The sequence below is a fragment of the Aedes aegypti genome, chromosome 1, assembly GCF_002204515.2.
Source record: "Aedes aegypti strain LVP_AGWG chromosome 1, AaegL5.0 Primary Assembly, whole genome shotgun sequence".
Taxonomy (NCBI): Eukaryota; Metazoa; Arthropoda; class Insecta; order Diptera; family Culicidae; genus Aedes; species Aedes aegypti.
Window position 1 is genome coordinate 61,615,057 of NC_035107.1, and position 15,509 is coordinate 61,630,565.

The 15,509-nt window shown below is 46.0% G+C and overlaps 1 protein-coding gene across 1 annotated transcript in view; it reads right to left on the reverse strand.

Moving 5' to 3' along the window:
- Positions 1 to 15,050, reverse strand: part of LOC5578310 — an 18,590-nt gene extending 3,540 nt beyond the window's left edge. The window contains exon 1 of the mRNA XM_001656844.2: positions 13,048 to 15,050. Coding sequence (XP_001656894.2) covers positions 13,048 to 14,907 — 1,860 coding nt within the window. The 5' untranslated portion in view covers positions 14,908 to 15,050. The remainder of the gene's footprint in view (positions 1 to 13,047) is intronic.
- Positions 15,051 to 15,509: the final 459 nt, after the last annotated feature.

Here is a 15,509-nt window from a genome sequence, read left to right on the forward strand (position 1 = left end):
TGTGCAATCATAAGCTCTTAACATTGGTTTTATTCCGTGTATTAGGATATCGTAAAAGATTTAATACCGCTAGATGAGCTCAATAAGGCTATACAATAGCTCTTATGAATGTTTTATAGCATACTACAAGGGTAAATGTATTCATACGATACAAAACTAAGTAGTTTAGAAACGGTTTTAACCCTCTAATACCCAAATTTTTATTTTCGATTTAAGTATTATTTTTCGTTATCTAAAATCGTTCTAAACACGTTTTGGGCATTTATTTATTTTTATTCGAAAATATTTAAATTTTGGTTTTTGATTTTCATAATTTTTATTTTTGAACATCCCTAGCTTTTTTCATTTTTTCTTGAAGCCCTTTCTAGTTGTTGATTTTTGGCAATAATAAAAATTTAAATTGTTACGGTATTTTTAAAAATATTAAATTTTTAATTTTTTTTCGGAGCGTATTTTATTTTCCGTGTAACTAACGGAAAAACAGGTTTGAAATGATTTTAATACCACCAGGCTCTTCGTTTGTGATAGGTTAATCGTAGAAAAATATAAAAGGTACGATTTTTTATATTACACGTTAAATGAAGCCCAGGCATTTGTAGGTTATATAAGAATGCAATTTTTCAAACAATTTCTAAAAATACAAAAAAGTTTCAAAAGTCATAAAAAACTTTTCTTATATGCGTGTTATGAGTCAAGGTATAAGCCAAAAATAAAATCATTTTGATTTGCGAGCTACGAAAAAATACACAAAATTCCAAAGTGTACCCCGTCTAAAGGCGGGGTTGGGTATTAGAGGGTTAAGGTATAGTCTTAACAACCTCCTGTAGTGTGGGCCTTTTCGGGCTTAGCGGAGTTTTATCAAAGGTTTATTAAGGTTATTAAGACTAATAAGTTCTAAAATGAGTTTTAACGATATGGTGGTAACAACAGCTTGTAGTAAATGAAAAAAACTAAAAATGTTACTTGGGTAACTTTGCCGAAGACTACAGTTTGAAATCGTTAATAAAGAATTATTCAGAGGTTCACTCCAAATACGAACTTCGCCGAAGTTGTAGCTTTAAAAAAACTCACTTGAAAATTGACGAATTGATGATAGGTTACTTACTTACTTATTTGGCTTTACATCAATTATCTTGATAAAGCCTCGCCAACAACATTTCGCGAAATCACTCGGTTCATGGCCGCTTCTCTCCATCCTCGACTGTGACCCACGCTCTCTAGGTCCTGGCATCTGGTCAATCCACCTGGCTCGCTGCGCCCCACGCCTTCTTGTTCCGACTGGATTTGTAGCGAACACCATCTTTACAGGATTGTTGTCCGGCATTCTTGCAACATGCCCTGCCCAGCGTATTCTTCCAGCTTTAGCTACCTTCACGATACTGGGTTCGCTGTAGAGTTGAGCGAGCTCGTGGTTCATCCTTCGCCGTCACACGCCGTTCTCCTGCACGCCGCCGAAGATCGTCCTTAGCACTCGGCGTTCGAAAACCCCAAGAGATTGCAGGTCCTCTTCGAGCATAGTCCACGTCTCATGCCCATACTACCGGTCTTATGAGCGTTTTGTACATCGTGCATTTGGTGCGGGGGTGAATCTTTCTTGACCGCAGTTTCTTCTGGCACAGTAGGCACGACTTTTGCTGATGATGCGCTTTCGTATTTCCCGACTAACATTGTTGTCAGCCGTCAACAAGGATCCGAGGTAGACGAACTCGTCCACCACCTCGAAGGTATCTCCGTCTATCGTAACACTGCTTCCTAGGCGGGTCCTGTCGCGCTCAGTTCCGCCAACCAGCATGTACTTTGTTTTCGAAGCATTCACCACTAGCCCGACTCTTGTTGCTTCGCGTTTTAGGCGGGTGAACAAATCTGCCACCGTTTCAAATTTTCTCCCAATAATATCCATGTCGTCCGCGAAGCAAACAAATTGTCCGGATCTCGTGAAAATCGTGCCTCGACTGTTCAGCTCTCCGCATAACACCTTCAAGCGCAATATTGAACAACAGGCACGAGAGTCCATCGCCCTGTCGTAGTCCCCGCCGAGACTCGAACGAACTGGAGTGTTCGCCCGAGATCTTCAGGCAGTTTTGCACACCGTTCATCGTTCATGATTTTCCATAGCTCTACGCGGTTGATACTATCGTATGCCGCCTTGAAATCGATGAACAGGTGATGCGTAGGGACCTGGTACTCACGGCATTTCTGGAGGATTTGCCGCACGGAAAAGATCTGGTCCGTTGTCGAGCGGCCGTCGATGAAACCTGCTTGATAACTTCCCACGAACTCGTTTGCTATAGGTGATAGACGACAGAAGAGAATCTGGGATAGCACTTTGTAGGCGGCGTTTAGGATGGTGATTGCACGATAATTTTCACACTCCAGTTTGTCGCCCTTCTTGTAGATAGGGCATATAACGCCTTGCTTCCACTCCTCCGGTAGTTGTTCCGTTTCCCAGATTCTGACTATCAGCCGATGCAGACAAGCGGCCAACCTGTCCGGGCCCATCTTGATGAGTTCGGCTCCGATACCATCCTTGCCAGCGGTCTTGTTGTTCTTGAGCTGTTGAATGGCATCCTTAACTTCCCCCACCGTGGGAGCTGGTTGGTTTCCGCTGTCCGCTGTGCTGACGTAGCCATCGCCTTCGTTGTCCTGACCTTCTGTGCCTGTGTTCTCTGCGCCATTCAGGTGTTCATTGGAGTGCTGCTTCCACCTTTCGATCACCTCGCGTCCGTCCGTCAAGATGCTCCCATCCTTATCCCGGCACATCTCAGCTCGCGGCACGAAGCCTTTGCGGGATGTGTTGAGCTTCTGATAGAACTTCCGCGTTTCTTGAGAACGGTACAGCAACTCCATCTCTTGGCATTCCACCACTTCCAGGCGGCGCTGTTTGCTGTTTTCGCTCCAGTCTGTATCGTTCCACGTTTTGCCGCGTACCATGCTGCAGCATTGCAGCCCGCGCTGCATTCTTCTCCTCTACAACCTGCTGGCACTCCTCGTCGAACCAATCGTTTCTTGAGCTCCGTTCCACATATCCGACAATGCTTTCGGCAGCGTCGTTAATGGCTGCTTTGACTGTCCTCCAGCAGTCCTCAAGAGGGGCCCTATCGAGCCCCGGATGAGGGCCCCCCTCATCCGGTAATGCCGCCTCAAGATGCTGCGCGTACGCATTGGCGACATCCGGTTGTTTCAGCCGCTCGAGATTGTACCGGGGCGGGCGTCGGTACCGTACATCATTGATGACGGATAGTTTTGTGCGCAGTTTCACCATCACCAGGTAGTGGTCGGAGTCAATGTTAGCGCCACGATACCCAAGTAACCATGGAGCATTATATAATTGCTATATAATGCAGCTGCATTGCCGTAAGCCTACCATCAAAGTAGTTTAAAAGTGGAAAAGGGCACTTTTACAGTTAAATTAATGCAAAAAGGACGATAAAGCAATGAAGCAACTTATAAAGTAATATTAATGCAGCAGTACAATTTATAAAGTGATGTTAGTGCATTGATACATTTGTAATGTAGGGTTAATGCTTTATTGCTTGACAGCTCTTGAAATTTGTTGAATAAAAGCAATGTTGCATCAATGGTGTTGATATGCAGTAGAATACGTGCAATGTTATAATGCTTGTGGTTACTTGGGTAGGTTCTGACGTCGGTTATATCGGAGAAGTGCCGTCCATCGATCAAAACGTGGTCGATTTGCGATTCTGTCTGCTGAGGTGATCTCCAGGTGTACCGATACGGGAGGCTGTGCTGGAAATAGGTGCTACGAATGGTCAATTCTTGGAGGCGGCAAAATCTATCAGTCGTAGGCCGTTCTTGTTCGTCAGCCGGTGGGCGCTGAACTTTCCAATCGTCGGTCTGAACTCCTCCTCCTGGCCAACCTGAGCGTTCAAATCTCCTATGATGATCTTGATGTCGTGGTTTGGGCAGCAGTCGTGTTCGCGTTCGAGTTGCGCGTAAAATGCGTCCTTGTCATCATTAGTGCTTCCGAAGTGAGGGCTATGCACGTTTATGATGCTGAAGTTGAAAAACCGGCCTTTGAGCCTCAACTTGCACATTCTTTCGTTGATCGGCCACCACACGATCACGCGCCTTTGCATATCACCCATCACTATAAAAGCTGTTCCCAGCTCACGTGTGTTGCCGTAGCTCTGGTTGATGGTGTGATTACCTCTAACCTCGAATCGAACCTGTCCAGCACACCTCCTGCAGCGCTACGATGTCGAAACCGCGGATGTTCAGTAAATCAGAGAGTATGCGAGTACTTCCAATGAAGTTGAGAGATTTGCAGTTCCACGTACCGAGTTTCCAATCGCTAGTCCATTTCCGTCGCTGTGGTCTTGGCCGATTGTTCCGGTCCGTATTCTCTCGTTGACGTTCCTGTGCTGATGTGTTTTTACGGTTGGCTTGCAGGGCCTGAAACCTGAAACCCCCTAGATTTCCGGAGGACCATTCCCCCTAAATGTTCGGAGGGCCATAGTGCGCAGTTTAGCTTCTCTGGCACTCGGACGATGATCAGCCGCCCTTGACATGGGGAAAAGACGCTGTTGTGAGCCGCTCCTAATATGGAGTACAGACGCTCATGGTTTGCAGAAGCAAAATCAAAAGTAAACCCCCCCTTCCCTGTCAGCATACGACCAGAGTTCCCACCGGGGTTGGCTACCCGATCTTCCCTAAGGTTACTCGTACCCCGGCCAGAACCACGAGGAGGTAGGGATAGGAGTTGCTGGGCAAGAGGCTAAGGACCACACAATGGGGTCTATTTTATTCCTGCAGGTACGCGAGGTACCAATGGTACGCCATGCCTAACCATTTACCGCGACATTAAGATTAAAACACAGACAAACAGACGTAACACTTAGAACAAATCTCGATCAAAATCATAGTCACGAGGACATGTACGCCCAATGCTAAAATCAGCGTGTTTGGCCGACGGACCAAAAGATGGCGGTAGTGTGTAAACACGAACAAAAACGAAGCAAGCGCAGCGGGTGGCGGATTGGCCACCTAACATATTTTTGAATCGACCGTTAAAAAGGTGGTCGATGGACAATGATGAGAGTGTGACGTCTGTTTGTCTGTGATTAAAATGTTATAAAACAGGTGTTAGCACCCCCACTGGGCACAACCCTAGTGGGCTTGTCGAACAGTGACAGGTTTGAGAAATGTCAAAAGCAATTGAATTTTAGGGATCAAAAATGAAAGAAGAAGAACTGAATTGATGCTGAGAGTTGCTAAAATTTGGAATAGTTGTATTGGAAATTGGAATTTAAAGTGAATTGAAAATAAAATTAAGCCTAAACTTTTCGGATTTGTAAGTAAAAATGAATTAAATTAAATTATATGATGATTGAATGAATTTATCGTAAATAAGCTAGAATTCACAACGCCAGAATAAAATATTTGTCAGGTCACAGAAACCACATGGAGAACATCAATAATGTAAGTAGTTGTATGGTTAACAAACTTAATTCAATAATTGAATAAATTATTTACAGTTTTGAGCTGTATGCTACAAAAAGGTGTATTTCTTCTACGTGTCCTGAACAAAATTCTCAAAAATTATTGATATGAAGCCTGCAGAAGACGGACATAACCTTGAAAAGACCGGCTATGATTGTGCGCACTGCGAAAAGCCGAATCATGCAGATGATAATATGGTGCTTTGCGAGAAATGCCAAAAATGGTTCCATTTTATGTGTGCTGGAGTAACGTCGGACATCGAGAAGCTCCCTTGGTCGTGTGATGATTGCCGAAAAGCGAGCAAAACAGCGGACAATACCTCCAATCAAGGCGAAAGCAATATTGGAAGTTTCCGATTCGACGGACCAACGAGCAAATAACGACACGAAGACGTCGACGGCCGACGAGGATGACGAAGAAGAAAGGAAGCACCAGAAGGAGCTATTGCTGATGAAACAAAAATTTGAGCGGCAATTCGAAAGGGAAAAGGAAAAAATGATGATGCAGATCCGTCTGGAGAGAGAAATGCTGGAAAGAAAGAAAGCTGTAGAAGCGGAATTACACAAGATGCGAGCTGTACGAAGAATTTCATGGCAGTCTCGACCCCTTGGACCAGAAGGGCGCCGTAGGTGGTAACATCGTACCAAGTCAGGAGCACATTGAAGCGGATTTGGAAAAGTTGTGGAGGGATAAGCTGAAATTCCAAAATGATCAGCTCAGGCCTGTTGCTGATCCCCGGGGAGCTTTTCCCAAATTCTCCACCCCCAAAGACGTGCCAAAGCAACTGGGTACCATCAACAATAATCAAGAGTCGTCAGAAAGTGGTCCAAAGGAAGTAACGTCGCTTCGAAACCCGCAAGTTCCAGCAAGTAAGGTAAACAAACCGTCTTTACCGATTCCTTCCTTTCGTCAACCGGAGGTTGATTCACCAAACGAAGTACTGATGCATCAAGAAAGCCAGCCCGTTACGAATGCCAATCCGATACCAACAGTCTTGAATGATCGTCGACATCAGGTGCCAACCGTATATCAAGAGCAAGAGTTAACAAGAGCCCAAATCGCAGCTCGAAAAGGACCCTTCGCTAAGCTGCCAGTGTTCACAGGCCGGCCAGAAGAGTGGCCACTGTTTATCAGCAGCTTCAACAACGGAAACGCGGCTTGCTCATTACAGAGCTTGTAGAGAAGTTGCCACCTAGCACGAAAATGGAATGGGTAAGACAAAAGCGTCAAAAGCCAGCAGTGGACCTCAGCACGTTTTCGAATTTCTTTTCCGAAATTGTTTCGGAAGCAACAGAGGCCACACTCTACACCAATCCTCGAATCGACGGGCGACCCAATCGGGAAGGCAAGGAGAAAAGGTCCAGGATCAAGGAAACTGAAGGATTTCTAAATGCACATGTAGGAGTGGAGCAGTCATCGATTCCATCGATAAACCAGCACAATCGCAGGCCGTGTCGTGGATGCAATAGTATGGAACACCGGACCCGTGTCTGCGAGGATTTTCGTAAGTTGGTCTGGGGCGATAAAGTAAAAATTGTAGAGAAGTGGAAAATTTGCAAAATGTGTTTAAACGAACATGGCGAGTCACGCTGCCGATTTAAGGGACACTGTAACGTCGGCGAATGCAAGGAAAGGCACCATTCCCTTCTGCACCCACCAAACTCAATTGCACCACTACCTACAAACTGCCACGTACACAATTCGGAACAACATCCTGTTATTTTTAGGATGGTTCCGATTAAACTACACCATGAAGGACGAAGCTGTGACGTCATTGCGTTTTTAGATGAAGGTTCTTCTTATTCCCTTATGGAGGGTAGCGTTGCCGATCAATTAAAGCTAAAAGGCGCATGGGAACCGATACTTGTGAAGTGGACAGCAGGTATGAGTAGACTAGAACGAGAATCTAGGCGTGTTGATGTCTCTATTTCATCAAGTGGATCGAACGAAAGGTTTCTCCTGCGAAACGTTCACACCGTCCAACAGCTCCAATTACCAGAGCAAAAGATCCGGTTCGCCGAAGTGGCGGCCCGTTTCAAGCACCTTTGTGGGTTACCAGTAGCCGATTGCCTAAGTGGTTCTCCGAAAATTCTTATCGGCCTAAAACACCTACACGTGTACGCGCCTCTGGAGTCGCGTATAGGAAACCCAGGAGAACCAATTGCAGTCCGTACGAGGCTTGGCTGGACAATATACGGCCCTCAAGGAAACGGTAATGTGGCAACGGGGTTCGCTGGGCATCATACGGCTGGTGAACTGTCAAATATCGACCTCCAGGAACTTCTTCGAAAACACTTCACGTTGGAGGAGTCTGGCTTAGTTGTTAACGTTCTACCAGAGTCCAACGAAGATCGTCGAGCTAGAATGTTGTTAGAACAAACGACCACACGAGTCGGTGAGCACTTCGAAACTGGTCTTTTATGGAGAAACGACCAACCTCAACTACCGGATAACTACCAGATGGCACTCAAGCAAATGAAGAGTCTGGAATACAAGTTAGCAAAAAACCCAGAACTGGCGCAAAACGTGGAGAAGCAGATTGAAGACTATCAACGAAAAGGATATGCCCATATCGCTATCAACGAAGAATTGATGGAAGGTGAAGCAGGCAAGGTTTGGTATCTTCCTTTAAACGTTGTGCTGAACGTGAAAAAGCCGGGAAAGGTCCGGCTTGTCTGGGATGCTGCGGCGGCAGTACAAGGGCGGTCGTTAAATTCTGAGCTGCTTAAAGGTCCCGATCTTTTATCTAGCCTTCCATCCGTCATGTGCCCCTTCAGCGAGCGGCCAATTGCCTTTGGTGGTGATATTGCTGAAATGTACCACCAGGTACGCATTCGTGAATGTGACAAGTCAGCCCAGAGATTTTTGTATCGGCCGAATGCTTCGGGACCCCCAACCATTTATGTTATGGATGTCGCCACTTTTGGCTCAACAAGTTCGCCTTGTTCTGCTCAATATATTAAAAATTTAAATGCCCAGGAGTATGCTAAAGAGTTCCCTGATGCGGTCGAGGCTATTGTCAACAAACACTATGTCGACGACTATTTGGACTCAACGTTTACAGTTCGCGAGGCTATCGAACGGGCAAATCAAGTCGCTTTCATCCATTCAAAGGCCGGATTCAATATTCGAAATTGGGTTTCGAACAGTACGGAATTTCTCCAACATTTCGATGGACAACCGGATAATCGATTGATCCACTTCAACTGCGACAAGTCCAGCTATACGGAAAGGATCTTAGGTATGCCGTGGAATACTTCGAAAGATGTCTTCGTGTTTGCTGCCGTTCTGCGTGATGACCTGCAATCATACCTAAGGGGAGAGAAGCTGCCAACCAAAAGAACATTGTTGAGTATCGTCATGAGCTTTTTTGATCCGCTGGGTCTGTATACGTTGTTTACTGTCTTTGGAAAAATGATCATCCAAGACCTTTGGAGGAGTGGCTGCTCATGGGACGAGACAATTGTGCTTATTCTGCGCGGCGTGTGAGTCGAGACGAGTCGCTCTCACCGCGAGTGACGTGAGACGACTAATGTTAATCAAATGGGAGCGAGTCGACAATTGTCACCTCATTCGACTCGTGTCACCTCACACGCCGCGCAGAATAGGCACGAATAGACGCTGATTCGGCGAAAAAATGGTCCAGATGGATAGCGTTGGTGCCTCAAGTACAGGCTATGGAGATCCCGCGCTGCTACTTCTCAAAAGTGAAACCGTCTGACTATCAGAACCTTGAACTGCACGTATTTGCAGACGCGAGTGAGGAGGCCTATGGATGCGTCGCTTATTTTCGAATTTTCGTGAACGGACAACCGAGAGTAGCGTTAGTGTCGGCGAAATCCAAAGTGGCGCCGCTACAGTACACATCTATCCCCAGAATGGAACTTCTCGCTGCGGTACTCGGTGCTAGATTAGCTACTGCTGTGAAGGCCAACCACTCGGAGAAGGTGACGAAGGTCATTTTCCATATTGACTCCGCAACTGTGCTTTCCTGGATCCATTCAGACCACAGGAAATATAAGCATTTTTTTTTTTTTTTTATATCTTTATTTGAGTGTATTTTAACACACGAGGGCTAGTTCTACACTAGGAGGAAATATAAGCAGTTTGTTGCTTATCGCATAGGGGAAATTCTGAGCCTTATTAACCCTGTGCTATACACATATCGACCCAAACACATATTTCCCTTGTCAATCAGCGCAAGCAATAAAATGCATATTATGTTTTGTTACAACAGAATAGGTCAGGTCCGCGTAAGTGCGAACGATGGCCTCGGTGCAACATGCGTAAGCAGTTTGCATCGAGGCACTCGAGTGCGCCACATGTTTTGCTGATTGTACTTTAGCCACGCTGGTGGTCGTCCGTTTGGACGATGCGCTAAGGCTCAGGTTTCAACCCAAAAATGCTATCGCCGAAATATTGTCACCGCCGTCCCAGGCGTCTCCATCTATCTCTTTCTGACATTGTAACCAAATTGTAACCGATCAATTGTAAAGGCAAATAAAAGGAACCCATGTGAAAGGAACAAGGCAGTCTTGTTCTGACTCTGAATCTATGCGTTTCAATGCACCTCTGGTGTATACCGAAACATCCCTCTAGCAACCTGGTAATCAGGTACTGCTAACTATTTAGGAATAGACTAAGATCAGTAACATATCGATGTGCAATACATAGTCCACGGACGGGCTATGAAAACCCACATGAATGGATTTGGGTCCCCACAAAAAACAATATAGCTGATGTGTTGACAAAGTGGGGGAAGAATGGCCCACCGCTAGACTCTAATGGAGAATGGGTGCGTGGTCCTGAAATTCTTTACAAAGCGAATGAAGAGTGGTTCGAACGAGAATTACCAGCTCCGGGCGTGAGCGAAGAATTGCGAGCTTATCACTTGTTCCACGAAATTGTGTTTTCACAGAACCTGGTAGATACTACTCGATTCTCGCGCTATGCTATACTGGTTCGAAGCCTTGCTTGCGTATTTCGTTTCATTTTGAACTGCCGGAAAAGGGTTCAAGGGCAGCCGATCGAAACCTTTCAAGCTAATCCAAAATTGGGAAAGTCGGTTATACGTGATGTATTTTCCAGAAAAGTTCCTCTTAAACGTGAAGAATACCGACTAGCTGAGAACTACTTGTGGAGAACAGCGCAGCAAGAAGGTTTCGCTGATGAAAGGAAGACGCTGTTGAAGAACAAAGAATTGCCACAATCTAAGTGGCATTTCATCGAACGTTCTAGTCCGCTTTATAAATTGTCTCCTTTCCTTGTTGAAGAAGGCGTGATTCGTATGGAAGGTCGCTCGGCTTATGCTGAATTCATTTCTTTCGAACAGCGGTTCCCAATCGTGCTGCCAAAGGGTCACGACATTACCTCAAAACTGCTTCTACACTACCACGAAAAATTTGGCCATGCAAACCGTGAGACCGTGGTGAATGAACTGCGTCAACGGACGGTTCTATGTCCCACACGTTCGGGTGGCCATTTTGCGAGTGATGAAAGATTGTTCGCGGTGTAAGATCCAAAGATGTCGTCCAGAAGTTCCTCGGATGGCACCACTCCCAGTGCAACGCCTCACTCCTATGTTACGTCCTTTCAGCTATGTAGGGGTTGATTACTTCGGCCCTGTTGTCGTTACGGTAGGACGACGGTCCGAAAAAAGGTGGATCTGCCTGTTCACATGCCTTGTAACCAGAGCCATCCACATGGAAGTGGCCCACAGCCTAAATAGCCAATCGTGTGTTATGGCTATTAGGCGGTTTATTTGTAGAAGAGGTGCCCCTCTTGAAATATTTTCAGATAATGGCACAAATTTCTTGGCTGCGAGTAAAGAGTTGAGTCAACAGGTTCGGTATATTGAATTAGAATGTGCTGATATCTTTACCGATGCTAGAACTCGATGGAATTTTAATCCACCAGCAGCGCCCCATATGGGTGGAATATGGGAGAGGCTAGTAAGGTCGGCAAAGGAAGCGCTGAAAGCTCTACACGATGGTGGGAAATTAACAGACGAAATCCTGCTTACCGTTTTAACCGAAGCTGAAGATATGATTAATTCACGCCCTCTCACGTACGTACCACAAGAATCAGCTGACGTCGAAGCTCTTACACCGAACCATTTTCTCCGTGGACTGCCTTCGGGGGAGCAAGACCAAGTTAGAACTCTAACGAATTCGGCTGAAGCTTCGTCCTGTGGCAAAGGTGGTTGACGGAGTATATACCAACGATTAACCATCGTAACAAATGGTGTAAAGAACAAGATCTGGTTAACGAAGGAGAACTCGTGTATATAGTCGAAGGAAACAACCGAAGGACATGGATCAGGGGCATCGTGGTGAAGGTCATCAGAGGAATCGATGGAAGAATACGTCGAGCATTGGTGAAAACATCCAAAGGAGTGTATCGACGTGCAGTCGCCAATCTTGCGGTGATGGAGCTTAGGAGTAAATCTAATCCAATATCTGATTCCGGACCAGAGTTACGGGAGGGGGAATTGTTAGCACCCCCCACTGGGCACAACCCTAGTGGGCTTGTCGAACAGTGACAGGTTTGAGAAATGTCAAAAGCAATTGAAGTTTAGGGATCAAAAATGAAAGAAGAAGAACTGAATTGATGCTGAGAGTTGCTAAAATTTGGAATAGTTGTAAAATCTATTGGAAATTGGAATTTAAAGTGAATTGAAAATAAAATTAAGCCTAAACTTTTCGGATTTGTAAGTAAAAATGAATTAAATTAAATTATATGATGATTGAATGAATTTATCGTAAATAAGCTAGAATTCACAACGCCAGAATAAAATATTTGTCAGGTCACAGAAACCACATGGAGAACATCAATAATGTAAGTAGTTGTATGGTTAACAAACTTAATTCAATAATTGAATAAATTATTTACAGTTTTGAGCTGTATGCTACAAAAAGGTGTATTTCTTCTACGTGTCCTGAACAACAGGAATAAGGATTTATGCCAACACTTGTAGTGAAGAAACAACTATAGTTTGTTTGAAAATAAAAAAAACGTTGCCTCAATAAAGATTCTACCCCATTACCCCGAATACCATTTCCCCGATTGCCATCACCCCGAATTCCATTACCCCGAATGTACCATTACCCCGAATTCCATCACCCCGAATGCTATTTCCCCGAATTTACAATTATCTTGACAAGACCATATTGATGACATTTCCCCACGATATTGGAATTCGGGGTAATTTTATTCGGGGTGATGGGTCGTTCGGGGTTTTGGAATTCGGGGTAATGGCGTTCGGGTTAATAGCATTCGGGGTGATGGGATTCGGGGTAATGGGGTAGAATCCTCAATAAAAATATGTTATGATAAGCATGGAACAAGCTCACCAGTTGGTATTCTATACTCGACTGAACACGAATATCTTTTCGCATTCGCACAACATGAACCGAACACAATTGATCTTGATTCCGTCAATCGCACCACAAGAGCATGCAAAATACTATTCTATAATCGCCAACAAGAGACTCGCTACCATCCCTGAGAAAGAGACTGACCAGCATCAAAATAGTGATCAAGTCATTAAAAGGTGCCTCACTACCGCCTTGTTTAAATTCTACTCACCACCACCGTTTCGAATCCGACCAGTCCCAGTTGTTTCAGCTTCATGGCGAATCCTCCCGTCACTCGATTTTGATTCCGCACGTAGCAATTCCATCCTCCGGCCACGACCGCAATCAGCCTCAGATTCCCATTCCGGGCGTCGTCTTCCCCCAGTAGCCGCTCCCGGCTCAGAATTTCACCGGAGTACTGCTCCGGGCAGCGTGCGGCCACATCCAGGAACTGTTTCCGGTCGTCATCCCACAGCAGCAGTACATCCGGCCGTTGGAAGTGCGGCAGCAGGTGGATTATGTGTGCGAAGTGGTTCGGACGAGTTGCGAAGGCTTTCTGAATCTCCAACAGCATCCGGTCGGATTTGGTCAGGCGGTATTCCGTGCTGGGGACGTAGTCCTGAGTCAGCTTGGCCACCACCTTGAAGGGTTTTTCGGGGAAGTAGTTGCCGGAGTAGTTGACGTTTTTTAGGTTGATCCGCAGGAAGGCGTCGAGAGATATGACTTCACGGCCGGCTCCGGCCACGTTTCGGCCGTAGGTCATGAAGAGGAATCGCTTCTCGAAGGCAGCCGAGATCAGAGGTTCGCTGTAGATGTCTTTGAGTGTGAGGAAGTTCAACAGGGAGAGGTAACTTTTCGGGTATTGAGTTATTTCCTGTATTCGGTTGGGCAGTTCGTCAACGATGGCCATCAACAGATTACGATCCTTTTCGTCCTCGATGGTCATGTTGAAGTGGCCAATGATGAAAGCTATTCGCTCCATGTCCTTCAATCGCAATAGTTTGATGTCTCTGGTGAACCGTTCGATTATGACTTCGAGGCTCGCTTGGTGGCAGAGATGGATATCCGAGCCCAGTAGGGCCAAATGGAGACAGCAGAACAGGGACAGCCTGGGGACTTCCGGTATTAACGCCGAAAGAAGTCGTTCCATTGACGAAGCATGAGGAATCCTTGAAGAGTACCTCAACAGTTTCAAAATCGCGGCCAGACTGATGTCCTTTACATCCTTCGCGTGATGAATAGTCAGCTGGTAGATCCGCTCGATCAGTTCCACGCTTCGAATCGGCGTTTCCGTCTTGAAGAATCCCATGCAGAGAATCGAGATGTCGTCAATCTCAAAATCGAAGAAGTTGTTCTTCAGGTTGAACTCGATATCGATCATATTCTCCACCGGAGTTCTCGTCAGATTAATATAGAAAACGGTCTTCACCAGCTGATCCCTCGGAAGCTTCCTCAACCGGGTGCTAATCTTCCACATGGCCTTCCCCACAAACCTCCCAATTTTGGCCACCCTCAACGGGTACCACTGGTCTGCCATGTACAGCAGCTTCTCGGTGTCCCATCGGGACACACGGCCCAGACAAACCCGATCCGCAGCATTCCACAGTTCCATGTAGTTCCTCGTGTCCACCGCAGCTGTTTCAGGGCCAACTTCCGCCAACAGATGCAGCGTTTCCACGATCTCCTCATCCGTCAGCTCCTCCATTCGCCCGACCATAGCCTCCACGAATCCGTCGAACCTCCCATCCGAAATGCACATCCCATTCTGCTTGCATAGTTCCACCACCCGGTGGAACCAGTCCAGAACTTCCCGCGTCGAGCAAGTCTTCCAGTCGCTCACTTCCGCCAAGTCCAGCTGCTTCCCTTCGAATCGCTGGATCGCGATCGTGGCACCCACCGGAACCTGCTGCCGCTGAAGAATCCCGTGGGCGTAGTCGTTTTCCGTATCGGAGAACTTTTTGGCGCCAACGGATCCGGAAGTGTGGAGGAACCGGGACACCGGCGAAACTTGGCTCCCGCTGCATTTGAAGCGATTTGCGAGAGGTGCCCGGATCCGTTGCGAAAGGGCGCGAATTAAAAACGACGGGTGCATTGTGGTTAGCACTTTTATCACAGATCTATCACATTAATTCACCATAATTCACGGGAAAATTTTGATAAGAACATACGAACTTTTGTTACGACACAGAACCGAAGGACCTCGCCGCGGAGTGGGCGGATAGATGGAATCAAAACAAAGAGCAAATGACACGGCGCACGCACACACACGAAGACGAGGACAAACACACAACACACACAAACGCAAGCAGATGCGTGGCCCTTCAGAAACCTCTGGCTGGTGGTGGTGTGCGTGGTGTGCCTTCGTCGGTCCTCCGGGATTTATGAAGGCGTTTTTTCCCGGGATTTTTATGTTTTTTTTTTCAGATGGATTTCTTATACGCTCCATTAAACCTTTTTTCAGCGGTTTTTCTTGCTTGAAAATGGTTGTCGACAATAATTTCTAAAATTTCATATATTAATAAGTCGACCAACTTCAACATGATGATCATGGCATAAGATAACCATACACGCAGCGAACTGGACTATCGAATTTCATACATTTTGCCTTATGAAAGGTGGAACAATTATTGCAATACGAACGCTTTATGTATCGTTTCATCACTCCACATCAAGGCGTCGATAGGCGCGTGGTGT